The 16,317-nt window shown below is 38.0% G+C and overlaps 1 protein-coding gene across 3 annotated transcripts in view; it reads right to left on the bottom strand.

Moving 5' to 3' along the window:
• The window catches only part of FHOD3 (formin homology 2 domain containing 3), a 726,388-nt gene that overhangs the window by 354,438 nt on the left and 355,633 nt on the right, over positions 1–16,317 (bottom strand). For all 3 annotated transcript variants that reach the window (XM_036756241.1, XM_036756258.1, XM_036756249.1), the window contains exon 4: positions 3,683–3,750. In XM_036756241.1, the coding sequence (XP_036612136.1) occupies positions 3,683–3,750 (68 nt within the window). The remainder of the gene's footprint in view (positions 1–3,682; positions 3,751–16,317) is intronic.

Below are 16,317 nucleotides of genomic sequence, written 5' to 3'. Positions count from 1 at the left end.
TTACACTTCCAAGTTCCAAATTCTCTCCCACCCTCCCTCTCCTCCACCCTCATTAAGAAGGCAAGTGATTTAATAAAAGTTACACATTTGCAGCAGAGGACCTAGTTTCAAATATGTGCTTTGCCACTGTGTCACCTTGGAAATAACACTACATGGGGGGTGTCTCAGTTCCCCCCCCACAGCTGTATTACAGGTGGTGCACACCTGTAATCCCAATTACTTAAGGAGGCTGAGGCTGAAAGAGTCCCTTCCACATGGGAATTCTGAGCTATAGTGGGCTCCACAGAAGGGGCACTATTCTGTCATCAGCATGATGGGCCTTCTGCGCCAAATGGCCTAAGAAGGGGTGAAACAGGCCAAGTTGCAAATGAAGTAGGTCAAAGCTCCCTTACGTATCAGAGGACCGATCAGGGCTGTGAGTAGCCTTGAACTTCTACCCTGGGCAAGACGGGGAAACAGTATTTTAATGATGATGATCACTATATTAATGATAAATAAAATGAGGAAGTTGGACTAGATAATTTCAAAGTTCCCTTCCACTCTAAATTTATAGTCTAGGATTCTCTCTCGATGTTTATGTACATTTCCTGTATAAGGCCATGTCTTAGATTCAAATATGTCCAGGATAAAGTTGAGGCATTTGGCCAAAATTATAAGAAGAAGGCAAAAATAAAAAACCTCAGTGATGTAAAGACTAGAACTCCTAATGGGATAATGGAAGGTTGGTGTTAAAGGAATAGTCAGTAACTATGGTTTATCTCCAAAAGGGAAAAATAATTTGAAATAACTGCCCTAATTCTCCTGGCCCTACATGGAACTAAGCCTTTATTTGAAGTCTATAATATTTTTGAAATTACATGGATGAAGGAGTAGGGCTAAATTTGGGTAGGCACTAACGACGTCACCTCTTGAACCAAGAAACCATAGGGAAAGCTCTAATATGTTATTCAGGTGGGGAAAAAATGTTATGTGCAGTGCCCTAACAGTAACGAAAGACATCTGTGCTTAATTCAGTCATTTGAGATAATCATGGCTTTGGGAGAAAGAGAAAATGGGAAGAGATATCATGAATTTTTGGAAAATTACTTTACACCCATAAGTAAAAAGGAAATAAAAAAATAATTTTCTCTCTATCCATATCCCTTTCCACCACCATATGTTAAAAATGAACATTTAGATGAGCTCATGTCTAGTCAGAAAGTTTTTCCAAGCATATAACAAATGTTTATTGCCTTAACTAAAATGTCAAATCACACATGGCTTCATTGTGCAAAAGTAATGACTGGTACTCTCATGTAATATCTCCAGCTAATCATCAAGATTAATACTGTACACAATTTTTACCAACTGGCAGAGGAATATCTGTGAGAAGAAAAAGCAAGCCTATGCTACGCTGGTAAATATGTATTTTATAGTGTCTCATTTCTGTCAATAAATTATTTTGGTTAGAAAATCTGCAGTGGTCCTGTCTTAGAAATTAGAAACCTTGACTTCAGGAGGTCTGTCTTTTACTCAATGAATATCAGTTGTTAACCTAACTTTTCTGTAAGGATGACAATATTTGCCCATCGGGAATTTTTCAAGGATATTGGAAGGATGAAATAATGTTATTAAAGTTGCTTAAGATTGCAAATGAAATATAAAACATTTAAACCAAATTAATAACTATAGAAATAGCATGGCATATTAGATAGAAAGCTGGCCTCAGAGTTAGGAAGACCTGAGTTCAAATCTCTAAAACTCTGTCTCTAAACTCTCTAAAACTCTATGTAAGTCATTTAACCTCTTAGTGCTCCAGTAAGCTTTCTAAGATTATAAGTTGCAAAACAGTTGTAAATCTGCATTGGTGGAGGGTGTTTCCTTGCCTAGAATTCCCTACACCAATGAAATCACAAGTAATATGAAAAAAATGTGTAGGGCATCCAGCCCCAGATCATTGCAAAGAATCCCCAAGGAGCTGCACAATCATTCAAGAGTTTAGTCTAATTGTCCACGTGGAAAATATCAACTGGATGAATAATGTCTATTATCTAGATAAAAATAACAGCTGAATAGGATCATAAAAGCGAGTCCATTCAGAAACACTTATACAGGCACTGTGTCTGGACAATGAACTGGGCCTAGAAGTAACCAGGAGGAAGAGAACAGGTTGAATTGCTTTGAAGAAACTACAGAGTGACTTTTATTGACACCAGACTTCCTGAAATAAAGGCCCATCTCGAACATCAATATTCTTCCATTCATCTCATACAGCTTTGAGCTGTGGAATAGCTCAACTCCAAAGAATTAAAATTACAGATCATCTGAAGGACGATGAGGAGATCAATGATAGGCATGAGTATGCTGCAACATATTAATAATGAAGAATTGAGCAGGAGAAGGGCTATAAAAGATGTTATCAAAGACACAGCAGACTTGAAAAGGAAGTAGTCTGGTCAGGTAGCAAATGTAAGAGAAAACTACTGGTTAATAACCTCAATGCTCCATTGGTATCCATACGAAATCATGGTTTAGAGGAGGCTTCCAGAATGAGGAATATTTAAGAGGAAATTTGGGCAAAAGTCACATAAGTTGAAAAGGTATGAATAGGCTACAATCTGCACTATCAGAGGAAGTGCCCACATTGCTGAGATCACAGGTTCACTAATATTATGAGAAGGGCACCATGCTGTGGGCACTGCTGGGATAAAAAGATAAGTAAGACATGGCCCCTGTCCATAATTAGCTTATTGAAATACCTACCAGGATAAGATTATTATAGAATAATAAAATTACAAAGAAAAATTATAGCACAAAACATAACAAGAGAAGAGCAGTAAGTATGGATAAATGGATGAATGGATGGATGAATGAATGAATGGAGGAAAAGCATTTATTGAATGCTTATTATGTTCAAAGTACTCTGCTAAGCATTAATGATTACAAACTGAAATGTAAGATCATCCCTGAGTTCACATTCGAATGGTGAAGTAAAAAAAAGCTATGGGAGTTCAAAAGAGGAAACATATCCAACTGGTATTGTGGTGGAAAAGTTTCATGAAGGATGACATGGAATTTATGTTGGGCCTTGAAGAACAGATAGGATTTTTACAAGGAACTTTTTGGCTGGAGAATAGAGCATACATAGAAAGGTAATATGAAATAAAGCTGAAATGTGAGTTGGTGCCAACACTATAGATGGACTTGAATGACAAATCAAGGAATTTGAACTTTTTAGGCAACATGGAGCCACTGAAAGTTTTGGAGCAGTAGAATATGGGGGTCAACAATAAATGGACCTGATTAAATAGTAGGGTGGTACATCCTTCTAGAAAATTCTTCATGCTTTTCCAAATCATCTATTGGATGTCCTCAGAAAAACTAGATCCCCAAATAAAGGGGGAGGACACATACTGGTATGAGATTGGGTCTTTTTAAGTGAACCTGACCTCCTGCCATAATTATTTGTTCTAAGCACAGGAGAATAAGGAACATAAACTTTGTCTCTATAACAACAGAGGGTAAAAGTTCAATATTGACTTTCTGAGTCTTGAATAGGCATTTCTTTACTAAATTACAAGTAACTTTCCTAATTTTCCCTACAATGCAGTACAAATTTATCTGCATTAGGGTCTTCAGGCAATGCAGCTAACACAATTTAGCATTCTCCAATAGAAAATTAATTAAGTCAAATCTTTCTTACCTGAAATATCTGCTTCAAGGAAAAAAGAGCCCGTCTTAACTCTCGTCCACTGGAATTGTACAGCTTTTCTGAAATAAACACAATAACAAATAATATCAATATTGCTGCCCAGATGGATAATTATGGCACACTGATGATCTGAGAATTAAAAATTTCTAGTGAAAGATTGTATCCCAAAGAGATCACACAAGTGGGAAAAGGACTCATATGTACAAAAATATTTACAGCAGCTCTTTTTGTGGTAGCTAAGAATTGGAAATCAAAGGGATGCCCATCAATTGGGGAATGGCTGAACAAGCTGTGGTATATGAAGGTAATGGAATACTATTGTGCTATAAGAAATGGGGATGATACAGACTTTGTAACAACCTGGAAAAACCTACACGACATAATGCTAAGTGAGCGGAGCAGAGCCAGGAGAACATCATACACAACCACAGATACATGGATTCTGTGAGGACTAACCCTGATGGACTTTGCTCATCTCAGCAACACAAGGTACAAAGACAACAAAGGACTCACGATGGAGAATGCTATCTACATCCAGAGAAAGAACCATGAAGTATGAATACAGATTGAGGCACACTTCATGCTAGCCTTTTTCCCCCTTTTTTTTCTTTTTCTCTCTTTTGTTTTTGTTTTTGGGTTGGGTTTTTTTTTGTTTGTTTTTTGGGGGTTTTTTGGTCCTGTTTCTTCTTTCTCTTGATTCATTCCATTGGTTATAATTCTTCTCCATAACTTGACTAGTGTGTAAATTAATTCAATGCAAAGTTATACATGGAAGTAATATGGGATTCCATGCCATCTTGGGGAGGGAGGGGGGGAGGGAGGGAAGAAAATCTGGAACTCAAAATTATGTAGAACCTAGTGTTGTAAACTAAAAATAAAAAAAATTAACTTAATTTTAAAAAAAAGAATTTCTAGTGAAAAAGTAATTAGAACTGAGAGAGGATATATATTTAGCCTTCTAACAACATGGAGAAATTCAGTTTGAGTACAGGGAATTTCATAATTTAGGATGGGATAAAAAGGTAAAACATTATTCAATGGATCATCCACTCTCAAGCTTTCAACTACCATCTACCAACTACCAGTTGTATTAATAACTCTCAGATATGCATCTGTAACTTTGACCTTTGTTTCTGACATAGACACACACACACACACACACACACACACACACATTCCCTTTCCAAATATTTAAATCAAAATCAGAAATTTCATTTTTTCCCTCAACTGAGCACCTCTTCTCAATTCACCCAACATTTTCATTAGACCACTATTTTCTCAGTCTCTGTTTTGATGACTCCCTCCATCATGCCCCACATTAATCATTTAATCAACAGAAGTTTTTACTCCCTATTACTGTACTAAGTAAGCACTATCAGGCACACAAGAGAAGTATAAGACAAACCTGATCCCTGCCTTCTAGGGTCTTAGGACCTAAGATAAGACTTCTACTACACAATTGCAAAACAGTATAAAGAAATACATAATTAAAACTACAGAAAATTTAAGCTACGCAGTTTAGAGACGAATCTCAATAAAAGGTGAAAGGTTGAGCTCATTGTCCAATGAAAATATTCATGTGAAAAACCTTTTGGAGGAATGACAAAACAGGAAATCTGCAGGGCAGAATTAGCGAATGGAATAGGAAGAGCCTCTCACGCAAAAAGGTGGTTAAGTGATGCCATCATGCACAGACCGCCAGGCCTGGAGTCAGGAAGAAGCATCTTCCTGAATTCAAATCTGCCCTCAGACAATACTAGCTGAGTGACCCTGGGCAAGTCACTTAACTCTATTTGCCTCAGTTTCCTATCTGTAAAAATGAGCTGGAGAAGGAAATGGTAAACCATTCAGTATCTTTGTCAAGAAAACCCCAAATGGGATCATGGAGAGTTGGATATGACTGAAAAACAACTAAACAACAAGAAATTGTGTGAAAAGGCAATAGGCAAACCATCTAACAAACATGTCAGACAGTAGAGGAAGTCCCCAATTAACAGCCTGCATCTCATGGGACCACCAGAAGCCAAACAGAAGACTGAAAACTAGTTATCCAGATAAAAATGGAATAGTGAGTACAGGATGAAGGATGTTCAAGTTCAGTATATGTGTGCTTGAAATGGGATGTGATAACAGATGTGGATGTGAATATAATTAAGTGTTAGGTTATATGGTATTAACCATATGTACAACAGTGTTGGATTTGAGAACCCCAGGGGGAGGTAGACAGCTGTGTGAATTGAAGACATTGTGTTTGTTCAGCCGTCCTCATTTGCTAATTACTGCTCCTGTCCCGCTGGCAATACAAGCATTAAGCCATGTTCTTTATCTTTTTGGTGTTATCTTGCTCCTGGGTGTTTTTGTGACAAAATACAGGGTTATCAGTAGAACCAGGGATGACAGAGAGATAATGTAGCAGGATTCTCTGTGTGTGTGTGTGTGTGTGTGTGTGTGTGTGTGTGTGTGTGTGACCTGGAGTAACTGGTGAGTTTGAGTGGATGAATGAAATAGAAATCAAGAAAGAATAGACTGTGGATTATTTTGAATGGCCAGTGGAAACATGGCTATTTGGAAGGCCCTGAAGAAGGCAACTTGCATTTCAATTTGGGAAACAGTGGAGGCTGAGTTCTTCCACTGTAGCTTGGAGGCCCAAGACTCTATACATGTGGCATCTGGCACCATCCCACTGAGCAATATCAGCATTTGGGAAGTCAAAAGGAGAGTATCCTAGCAGATGTAGCTATCAGACAGGCCAAATTCTAAACCCCCAGCATTCAGGGTGACACCAAGGAACCCAGAATCTGGATGTCAGACATGGGAGGAGGAGGGGTAGAAGGGGGAGGTAAACTGGGGTCTAGACATGGGGGAGATCAGTGTGACTTGCTATAGTCAAGGGATGCCTCAAGAGAGCAGGTGAGCTTTGAAAGGAATAGTGGGGATAGTTGGGAAATATCACAGCAAAAGGCTTAGAGAAAGGAATTATTCCAGTGGGTGTACTAGTGTGCTCAAGTTTTCTGCCTGTATCCTCTAACCCTGCCCCATGTATTAACTGAGCCCTCACCTACTGGTTTAGCCATGGCCTGTTCCCTGGAACCAGTCCTGACCTCAGAGTATGAGGGGTTTAGAAGGGGACTGACCCTACTAGTTTTTAGCTCAACTTCTAGTCAGTTTAATTGCTCGATCGATTAATCAATCAATAAACATGTATTAAGTGACTACTATGTGCCAGGCACAGGGCTAAACATTTTACAAATATTACCTTCTCTGATGGTCACAATAACCCTGAAAGTTTGGTGCTGTTAATATCCCCATTTTATAGTTGAGGAAACTGAAGTTAACCTGGCTTCCCAGTGAGCCAGGTACCAGGAGACTTATTCAGAGACACATAGCTAGTAGAATTCTAACCCAGGCCCCCTGACTCAAAGCCTATTTCTCTTTCCAATCTATCAGAAGGCATCTTTACCTTCATCCCCTCATTTTACAAATGACGAAAAAAACTGAGAGTCAGAAATCAAAGTCACAAAAAGATCCAAGGTTCATATCCATCACTGTCAATAACAGCTCAAAAATCCCCTCCCTACAAAGTTTTCCCTATCTATGATTCCTTTAGCATTTAAAGGGTCAGGTGATTCAGAATTATGTAAAAATATTTTTTCCTTTGTGGCTAGAATTGCTTTGTAATATAGAATAGAGGGTTAATGGGAAAACTTGACTTTGCAACTGGATTGTAAACTCCTTGAAAGTTGTTATGGTAATTAGGGTGGGACTTTTTTGTTTTCTCTTTTAGAATGCCAAGGTAATCAAGTACCTTTGATGAGTCTTGCCTTTCAAATGTAATGGCAAGCAAAGTGGACTTTTTGTTGTCTTTTGTTTCTTTGATTGAATTAAGAGTCTTTGACTTGCTAAAGCAACAAGAAAGCCTAGTTCACATAGGTTTGAGTCTCATGGTTGTGATGCCCTATGACCCTGAGAAGGATATATAAGATCTGAGGATGGCATTTTGTTTGGGGGTTCTCACTAACTGGAAGAGTGTTGTGTGATTTGACCAGATGAGACTCTGGGTAGCCATTGTTAAGAGTCCCCTGGCTTTGAAAATCCAGATGTTGGTGCTTCTCTTTTTGGTAACTACGTATATGATGTCTTGATCAGACGAAGCCTGTCTGTTGATTTGTGTTATTTGCTCTGTTTATATTTTCTCTGTTTGTAATTTCTGTTTATATTTGCTCTGAAGGTCAGGGTGCTGGTTTTTCCCCTTGAACTAAGTGAATGATATATGTATGTTTGATTAAAGTGAGATTGTACAGCCCTTAAAGTTACTTTCCTTAGAAAAGCAGATTAAAGAACCTGTGCTAGGGGCAGCTAGGTGGCACAGTGAGTAGAGCACTGGCCCTGGAGTCAGGAGGACCTGAGTTCAAATCTGGCCTCAGGCACTTGACACACTTACAAGCTGTGTGACCTTGGGCAAGTCACTTAAACCCCAATTGCCCTGCCTTCCCCCTTCCAAAAAAAAACAAAGAACCTGTGCTAGCAGCTCTCCTGTGTGCTGATGTTGTTGGTCTTACACCTCCACGGCAGCTGCTGGTAACATTGTTGTTACAAAGGTAGAAACCATCCATCTGATCTTTCATATTAACACCAAAAAAAAAGTCTTGAACATTCAGTATATGCTTCCTAAATACAGGGTGTTCCTAAAGTCTGTTCACATAAGCAAAAATGCATATTTTCAAGAAATAAAATGAATGAAATTTTCAACAACATTTTATTTAATTGGAATATTAACATATAGCACCTTCAATATGATTTCTGTCATTTGTGATGCAAAGGTTGATGCACTTTGCAAGATTCATGTGAACTCGATGTAATAACTCCACATTGCTGTCAATTTTAACACATTCAGTCTTTATGCATTCCATCAAATGTGTTGCATCTGTGATTTTCATTGAGTACACTTTCTCCTTTAGAATACCCCAGAAAAAGAAGTCAAAGGGCTAAGGTCTGTTAATATTCCAAATATTTCAAAATACGCATTTTTGCCTATGTGTCCAGACTTTAGGGACACCCTGTAGTTATGATCTTGGTTAAGAGTAAGTAGTGGGAATGCCTAATTCCTACAAACAAAGCATAAAAGAGGCTCATAAGACACCATGACCTTTGCAGATGAATAGGACTCATTCATCATCAAATATCAATGAATCAAAAAGCTCTGGATAAGCCAAAAATGACCCTGTGACGGGAATCTAGAAAGTACCTTAACTGCTGTTAAACTGCTGGCTAGACTGAGAGAGAAAAATGTAGCTGGCTGGCTGTCTCTGTTAGATTTACCAACAATAGGTCACTTCAGGTCCCTAGGCTTATGACTTCTTCCCTAACTTCCACCACTCACAACCTACCTCAAATTCAGGACAAGTGAGTCTTTGCCAGCACCACCTCCACTAAATGAGAATGCTTTACCAATGAAATGCACGTGCAACAGGTCCATCATATGAAAATATGGGGCAGGGTGTTCAACAGGTGGCACTCAAAAGAAAGCCAAGGTTTGCTCTGTTCCTTTCTAACTTGTTATAAGCGCTTTTAGGAAATACATCCAATTTGGAGTGACTGCTTATGATATGTGCTTTGGGGCTAGGTCAGAATTTCTCTCTGAATTGGCTTTATATGGTAAACTACTATATATGGTAAACTAATAATAATAATAATAATTAGCATTCATGTATTGCTTTAAGGCTTACAAAGGCTTTACATGTGTTATCCCATTTAATCCTCACAACAACCCTGGAAGGTTGGAATTTCTATTATCATCCCTATTTTTTAGAATGGAAAACTGAGGCTGTCAGAAGTTAAGTGACTTGCCCAAGACCACCCAGCTAGTAAGTATCTGTAACAGAATTTGAACTCAAATATTCTTGACTCAAAGACTAGCCCTCTCTACACTATGCCATCTAACTGCTGTATTCATGGGATGGCTCATAATTCTTTATTAATTAACGTCTTTGTTTTTCTACTGTTTTCCCCAGTGCCCTCATTCCTCTCACTTCCCTGACAAGAACAAGTCAGAGTTGTGGAAATGTCAGCAGAACATGAAGGTATGATCACCTCTAACTGAACAACCATTAGGGAACTGTTTTTCAAAAAAGCAAATTCAGTGTTCTAATAGATGGGTTATTCGCCATAAGTACTTACATCATTCATTTATTCCTCCTGAAGAAATCAAAAGAGAACATTTTAACAAATCTGTCCCCATGTTTTCTTTGTGTGCTCAGTCTGGGCCTCCAGTTCTAACTGGTACTACTGAGAGTCCCCATTTACTTTTATGAGAATCCATACAAAACTGCCAGCAAACAACATGTAAGTCCCTGGAAAAATACAAGCAAAAGGGACTTTTTCCTCTATCAGCTGAAAGCAAACATAATATAAGAATATTTATTTTAATCTGAATGCTGTATCTACCTCAAGAAAGGAGGTAGGGTAGTATGACTAATTAAATGCTCTGGCAATCAAGGGTCAAGCATAGTAATACTTTTTTGATGGTTTGAAAATCATAACTTTCATTCGCTTTCCCAGTTGAACTTTACAAAGATTTATCAAATGCTTACCATGGTTAGGAAAATAGACAATTACATTTTAGGTAAAAAATTTAATGATTTTTTTATACTATGAACCTCCCTTTATCTTGTGTCCAAAGCCTATTCTCTTTCCCATCATATATTCCATAATTCTCTAGTAACTTCAGTATGTTATTCCTATTTCTAGTTCTGAAATTTGTTTTAAAAAATGTGCCATTTGAAGGCAACCTTCAATTCAACAAACATTTGTTATGCATCTATATACATTCTATCCACTTCATTGTGCTAAAGTGTTAAAACTGAGGATTTCCTAGTATCAGTAGAGAAAATTCACCTGTGAGAACTAATTTCATGTTTATGGTAAGGAAATAATTATTACAGGATTGAATTAAGGAGTGTTTTGTTTTGCTGTGGTTTTTTTTTGTTTTGTTTTGCCCCAAAATATATTCATATAGAACAAGAAGAGTAGCAAACCAAATCTCTATCCCTAGCCCTAGGCCTCAGATCTGTGATAGATTAATCAAAATGAGTAACCTCCTGGTGTAGAAACTTCCTTCACCAATTGGCAAATCAGCAGTTCATCTATAACTGATCTTCTGGCAATCGGCAGTTAAATGGCTTGCCTAGAGTCATATACAGAATGTGTCAGGGATGAACTTGAACTTAGTTCTCTTTTTCATTGTCTGGCTCTAACCCACCTTTCTCCTATTATCACACATTATTCCCCTTCATATATGCTACTGTCTAGCCAAAATGGCCTTTTGCTGTTCTTCACATACAACATCCATCTCTTGTCTGTCAATCCTTCACCTCTTCATCTCCCCTAAGGCAGTTCGGTGGTGTAGCAGATTCAGCCCCAAGCCTGGAGTCAGGCCTGAGTTCAAATCCAGTTTCAGAAATTTACTCGCTATGTGATGCTGGGCAAGTCACTTAACTGTTGTCTGTAAAATGAGTATGATAATAACAATAACAATATTGTTACAAGGACCAAAGGAAATTATACTTGTAAAGTGCTTGGCATAGTGCTTAGCGCATAGTGGGTGCTGAATAAAGCGTCTTCCTTCCTCTCTTCTGAGACTCCCTAGTTTTCTTCAAAGCTTGGCTTCAGGATCATTTCCTACATGGGGAATTCCTGATTCTTCCAGGTGCTAATGCTCTTCCCCAATTTCGAAGCCTCTTGTATTTCCTTTTTCACATATTTTGTGTCTTCTTATGAGTATATTATCTTCTCCCCTCTTCCTTCTTGCATAGAATGTTAGCTCCTTCGAGGCAGGGATTTTTTGTTTTCGTATCCCGGAAAAGTTCCTGAGACACAGTAGGCATTTAACAAACAATGAAGATGGATTGGATTCTAAATCTGGCTCTCTGATCTGCTAAACTGCCTCTTACCAATATATTTTATGAAACTGGAAACATCCTGAATTAATATCGATGTCCGTGGCTGTTTGATAAGAGAAGCTTCCTCAGATTGTACCTTTAAATAGGACCTTTTAAAAGTACCTTTAAACTCTGAGAGGAATTGTAATTGACTACCAGTTTAAATGTAAAAAAATAATTCTCACAAAACACTGAAAGTTAAACTGCTGATTTTGATAAAAACATGTAAAAAAACCACCCAACTTTTACAAATGTTTTTCATTTTTATTCAAAACACTGCCATTTTCTCTTTTTTAGTATTTGTTTTTGAAAAACAGGTAACATATTTCCAGCTGCCTTGATTTTTTCAAAGTAAAATTCTTTCCACTCATTTGTTTTATCCTTTTAAATATGCCCGTTTGAAACAGCACTGGCTCTTACTACTGAATTATACACTCTTTTTTGAAGGAGTCATCCTCATTAAGTACTTGTGAAAGTGATTTCACTTAAACTCTAAAGTTAGATTTCCTCTTTATATTTCCAGTGTTCAAGGATTCGCTAACATGCACAAGAATATCACATATTTTGGCTCAATGAAAAAGCATGTCAGAAATTATTTTTAAAGGGCTATTTTAAAGCTTTTATTTTTTTGGTTTCATGTATTATAAAGTACCAAACTATTCCTATCCAAGAAATTCTGCCATCTGGCATTGGTTATATTATGGCATTTCCCCCCTTTGTACAAATTACTGGCAATGAAGTTTCATTTTAATCATAAGAGACATCATCTCTTAGCATGCTAGAAATCTTTGACTTGTCTTTTTAATCAACTTCTTAACAGATGTCATGTGTTAGTCTCCATTCTCACAAAAGAACAATAATGACATTCTAACATGGATAGAATGACAATAAAAAAATTCATAGAAAAGGACAGATCTGTGATAGGCCAGATTCTAAAAGGAAGACAACTCCTTTGTTAAAAGATTTAACATCAGATAACAAAATGTAACTGGAAAGGCTAATTCAAACTCAACAAACTTAACTTAGGAAAAAAATATCGTGCAGCCGAGAAAAAAAAAAGTCTTTAGAAGTTTCATACTTGATTTCCTACTCCAGCAATTTTAACATATATTTCTTAAGACACCATCATTTACCCTCTGGAAAACAGGTGGCTAAGTGAAGGGATCAGAACCAAGAGAGCTATTTATACAAGGACAACAATATTAGAAAGACTCAAGGATTCTGATCAATATAGCGACCAATCATGATTCAACAGCAAAAGAGTTGATGGATTCAGGCTGAAGAATGAGACACATATTTTTGGACATGGCCAATGAGGGACTCTTCATTATTCATATCTGTTACAAGGATTTTCTTTTTTCTTTTTCTTTTCCTCCAATGAGGAATGGGGGTTGGGGAGGGATGGGGCAGGTGGACCTGGGAAGAAGAGAAAATAAATGCTTCTTAATTTTTATACATCAAAGAAAATAAAAGGTTTGTTTTTTTTAAATAAAGTGGTCTTGGGGAAGTTGGTCAAAAAGTAATTTATAAAGTGCTAGATAAATAGATTACAAAAATCATCACCATCATTTTGGAAAGGAAAGCTTAGGAAAGAGTATGAGCAGTGGACAGTGTATTATCAAGAGTTACTTCTGTCCAAACTAGTAAGACATCAAAGAGGTTGACAATCAGAAAAGGCAAGGCAGTTCTATAGAGAGAGCAAGGGATGACAGGGAAATAGCTGTTAGAAGACCTTTGCCACACTGGTTAAATCTTCTATGGAGAACTGATGGGAGGAAATGGACCAGATTTACCATGGATGGGTTACTATTTGCATGCTTAGAAGAGGTTACCAGTCAATCAAAATATGGGAAAAGGCTCACAGCTCAGGAATTTGTTTTTCTATTCAAAAGAAAAACTGTATGTGCTTAACACATAATAGTGCTCTACATAAAACAGAATTCTCGGCTGACATTTTAGCATAGTGTTTTTCCCCTTCATTATACTCTTACCCATTAAGTTTATACATTTCACATAGAGATTCTTCAATGCAGATAGGAGGTGACTTCATCATTCTTAAAGACTTTTGAGTTCTAGGTTGCTATGATGTTCTCTATTGATATATACTTATCCAGGAGTTTTATACCAACATAGCCTTGGTAGGTTGAAACTATTTAGCCCATAGTATTAATTAAATAATACCTGAATTTTTTTTAACATCTTAAAACTCAGAAGGGAGAAATAAGTTTGGTTTTGTTTTTTAAATCAGCTGCCATACTCACTACCTTGATTGCTTGGTAAATCAATCTTTGAACTAAGGAAATAAGGATTGAAAATTTTTAAAAAGATTTTTGAGGTATTTTTACCTTGCAGAAGAGAAAAGAAATAGAAAGGTTACAGTTTAGGTCATGTGTCCTAACTTGGTATTGGTGAGAATATCTTAGTTTCTGTTTAGTATACAAAAAGTTGTTAATACACATTTATAGCCCTCCTTTTCCTTCCTGCTATTTGCTCCCTCTAGAAGGAGGAAGTCTGTTTTCCATTTTCTTAAGAATCCAGAGGAGGGGGCAGAGCCAAGATGGCAGCTGGAAAGCAGGTACTTGCCTTAAGCTCTCCCCCAGGACCCTCCAAACACCGATAAAAAATGGCTCTGAACAAATTCTAGAACTGCAGAACCCACGAAATAGGAGAGGGAAGCAGGACTCCAGCGCAGGACAGCCTGGATGGTTGCTGGGTGAGGTCTATCACACTGTGCTGGGACTGAAGCAGAGCCCAGCATGGGTCACACCCAGACCAACCAGACTGGGAGCCAGGCAGAACATGCAGAACAGGCCTTAGCGCCCTGAATCAGTGAGCTGTGGCAGTTAACAGACTTCTCAACTCACAAACATCAAAGACAACAGAAAAGGTTAGTGGGAAAAAACTGTGAGGACAGAGTGAAAGGAGTTTGATGTCAGCCACCACCTGAGAGAGGTGCAGGTAGTGAAGCTCTGAGGCTGCTTACAGAGTCACAGCTGCAGTTGCTTTTGGCCCCAGGCCCACCTGGTGGGAGGAATTAAGTGTCTGATCAGAGCAGGAGTGCTGAGCCTGCTTAGATCTGAGTCACAGTCTGGGTTGGTAGTTCTTGGGGGAGGAGAAGGGCTGGTGTGGCAGTGCTTGCTGTGTAGAAATAGCTCTGAAAACAACAGCACAGCCCCTCAAGCTTGGGACAAAATACTCTCTACTCTACAAGCAGTCATACCCCACTGAAAAACTCAAAGGTCAAGAAGTTGGCTGGGAACATGAACAGGCAGCGAAAATGGACTCAGATTCAGACTCAGAATTTGGAATCTTTCTTTGGTGACAAAGAAGGCCAAAACATACAGCCAGAAGAAGTCAACAAAGTCAAATAGCCTACATCAAAAGCCTCCAAGAAAAACATGAACTGGTCTCAGGCCATGGAAGAGCTCAAAAAGGATTTGGAAAAACAAGTTAGAGAAGTAGAGGAAAAAATGGGAAGAGAAATGAGAGTGATGCAAGAACACCATGAAAAACAAGTCAGTGACCTGTTAAAGGAGACCCAAAAAAATATATATTATATTAAAAAAAATTATAGGACTACCTGAAAGCCATGATCAAAAAAAGAGCCTAGATATCATCTTTCAAGAAATTCTCAAGGAGAACTGCCCTGATATTCTAGAGCCACAGGGCAAAATAGAAATTGAAAGAATCCATTGATCGCCTCCTCAAATAGATCCCAAAAAGAAATCTCCTAGGAATATTGTTGCCAAATTCCAGAGCTCCCAGATCAAGGAGAAAATACTGCAAGCAGTCAGAAAGAAACAATTTGAGTATTGTGGAAACCCAATCAGAATAACCCAAGATCTGGCAGCTTCTACATTAAGAGATCGAAGGGCTTGGAATACGATATTCCGGAGGTCAATGGAGCTAGGATTAAAACCAAGAATCATCTACCCAGCAAAACTGAGTATCATGCTCCAAGGCAAAATATGGATTTTTAATAAAATAGAGGACTTTCAAGCTTTCTCAGTGAAAAGACCAGAGCTGAATAGAAAATTTGACTTTCAAACACAAGAATCAAGAGACGCAATGAAAAGGTAATCGAGAAAAAGAACAAGAAAAAGAAATTGCAAGGGACTTACTAAAGTTGAACTGTTTTGTTTACATTCTTACATGGAAAGATAATGTGTATGATTCATGAGACCTCAGTATTAGGGTAGCTGAAGGGAATATGTGTATATGTATATATGTTTATGTGTATATATATATATATATGTGAATGTGTATGTATGTATATATCTATGTGTGTGTGTGTGTATATATATATATATATATATATATATATATATAGAGAGAGAGAGAGAGAGAGAGAGAGAGAGAGAGAGATGGACACAAGGTGAGTTGAAGATGAAGGGAAGATATCTAAAAGAAATAAAATCAAATTAAGGGATGAGAGAGGAATATATTGAGAGAGGGAGATAGGGAGAGACAGAATGGGGTGGATTATCTCGAATAAAGGTGGCAAGAGGAAGCAGTTCTGTGGGAGGAGGGGAGAGGGCAGGTAAGGGGAGAATGAGTGAATCTTGCTCTCATCAGATTGGGCCTGAGGAGAGAATACCATACACACCCGATTGGGTATCTTACCCCACAGGAAAGAAGAGGGAAGAAGATAAAAAAGGGGGGGATGATGGAAGGGACGGCAGATGGGGG

Source organism: Trichosurus vulpecula, chromosome 1 (genome assembly GCF_011100635.1).
Source record: "Trichosurus vulpecula isolate mTriVul1 chromosome 1, mTriVul1.pri, whole genome shotgun sequence".
Lineage (NCBI taxonomy): Eukaryota > Metazoa > Chordata > Mammalia > Diprotodontia > Phalangeridae > Trichosurus > Trichosurus vulpecula.
The sequence above is the reverse complement of the archived record's forward strand: the minus strand, read 5'-3'. Positions and strand labels throughout refer to the sequence as shown.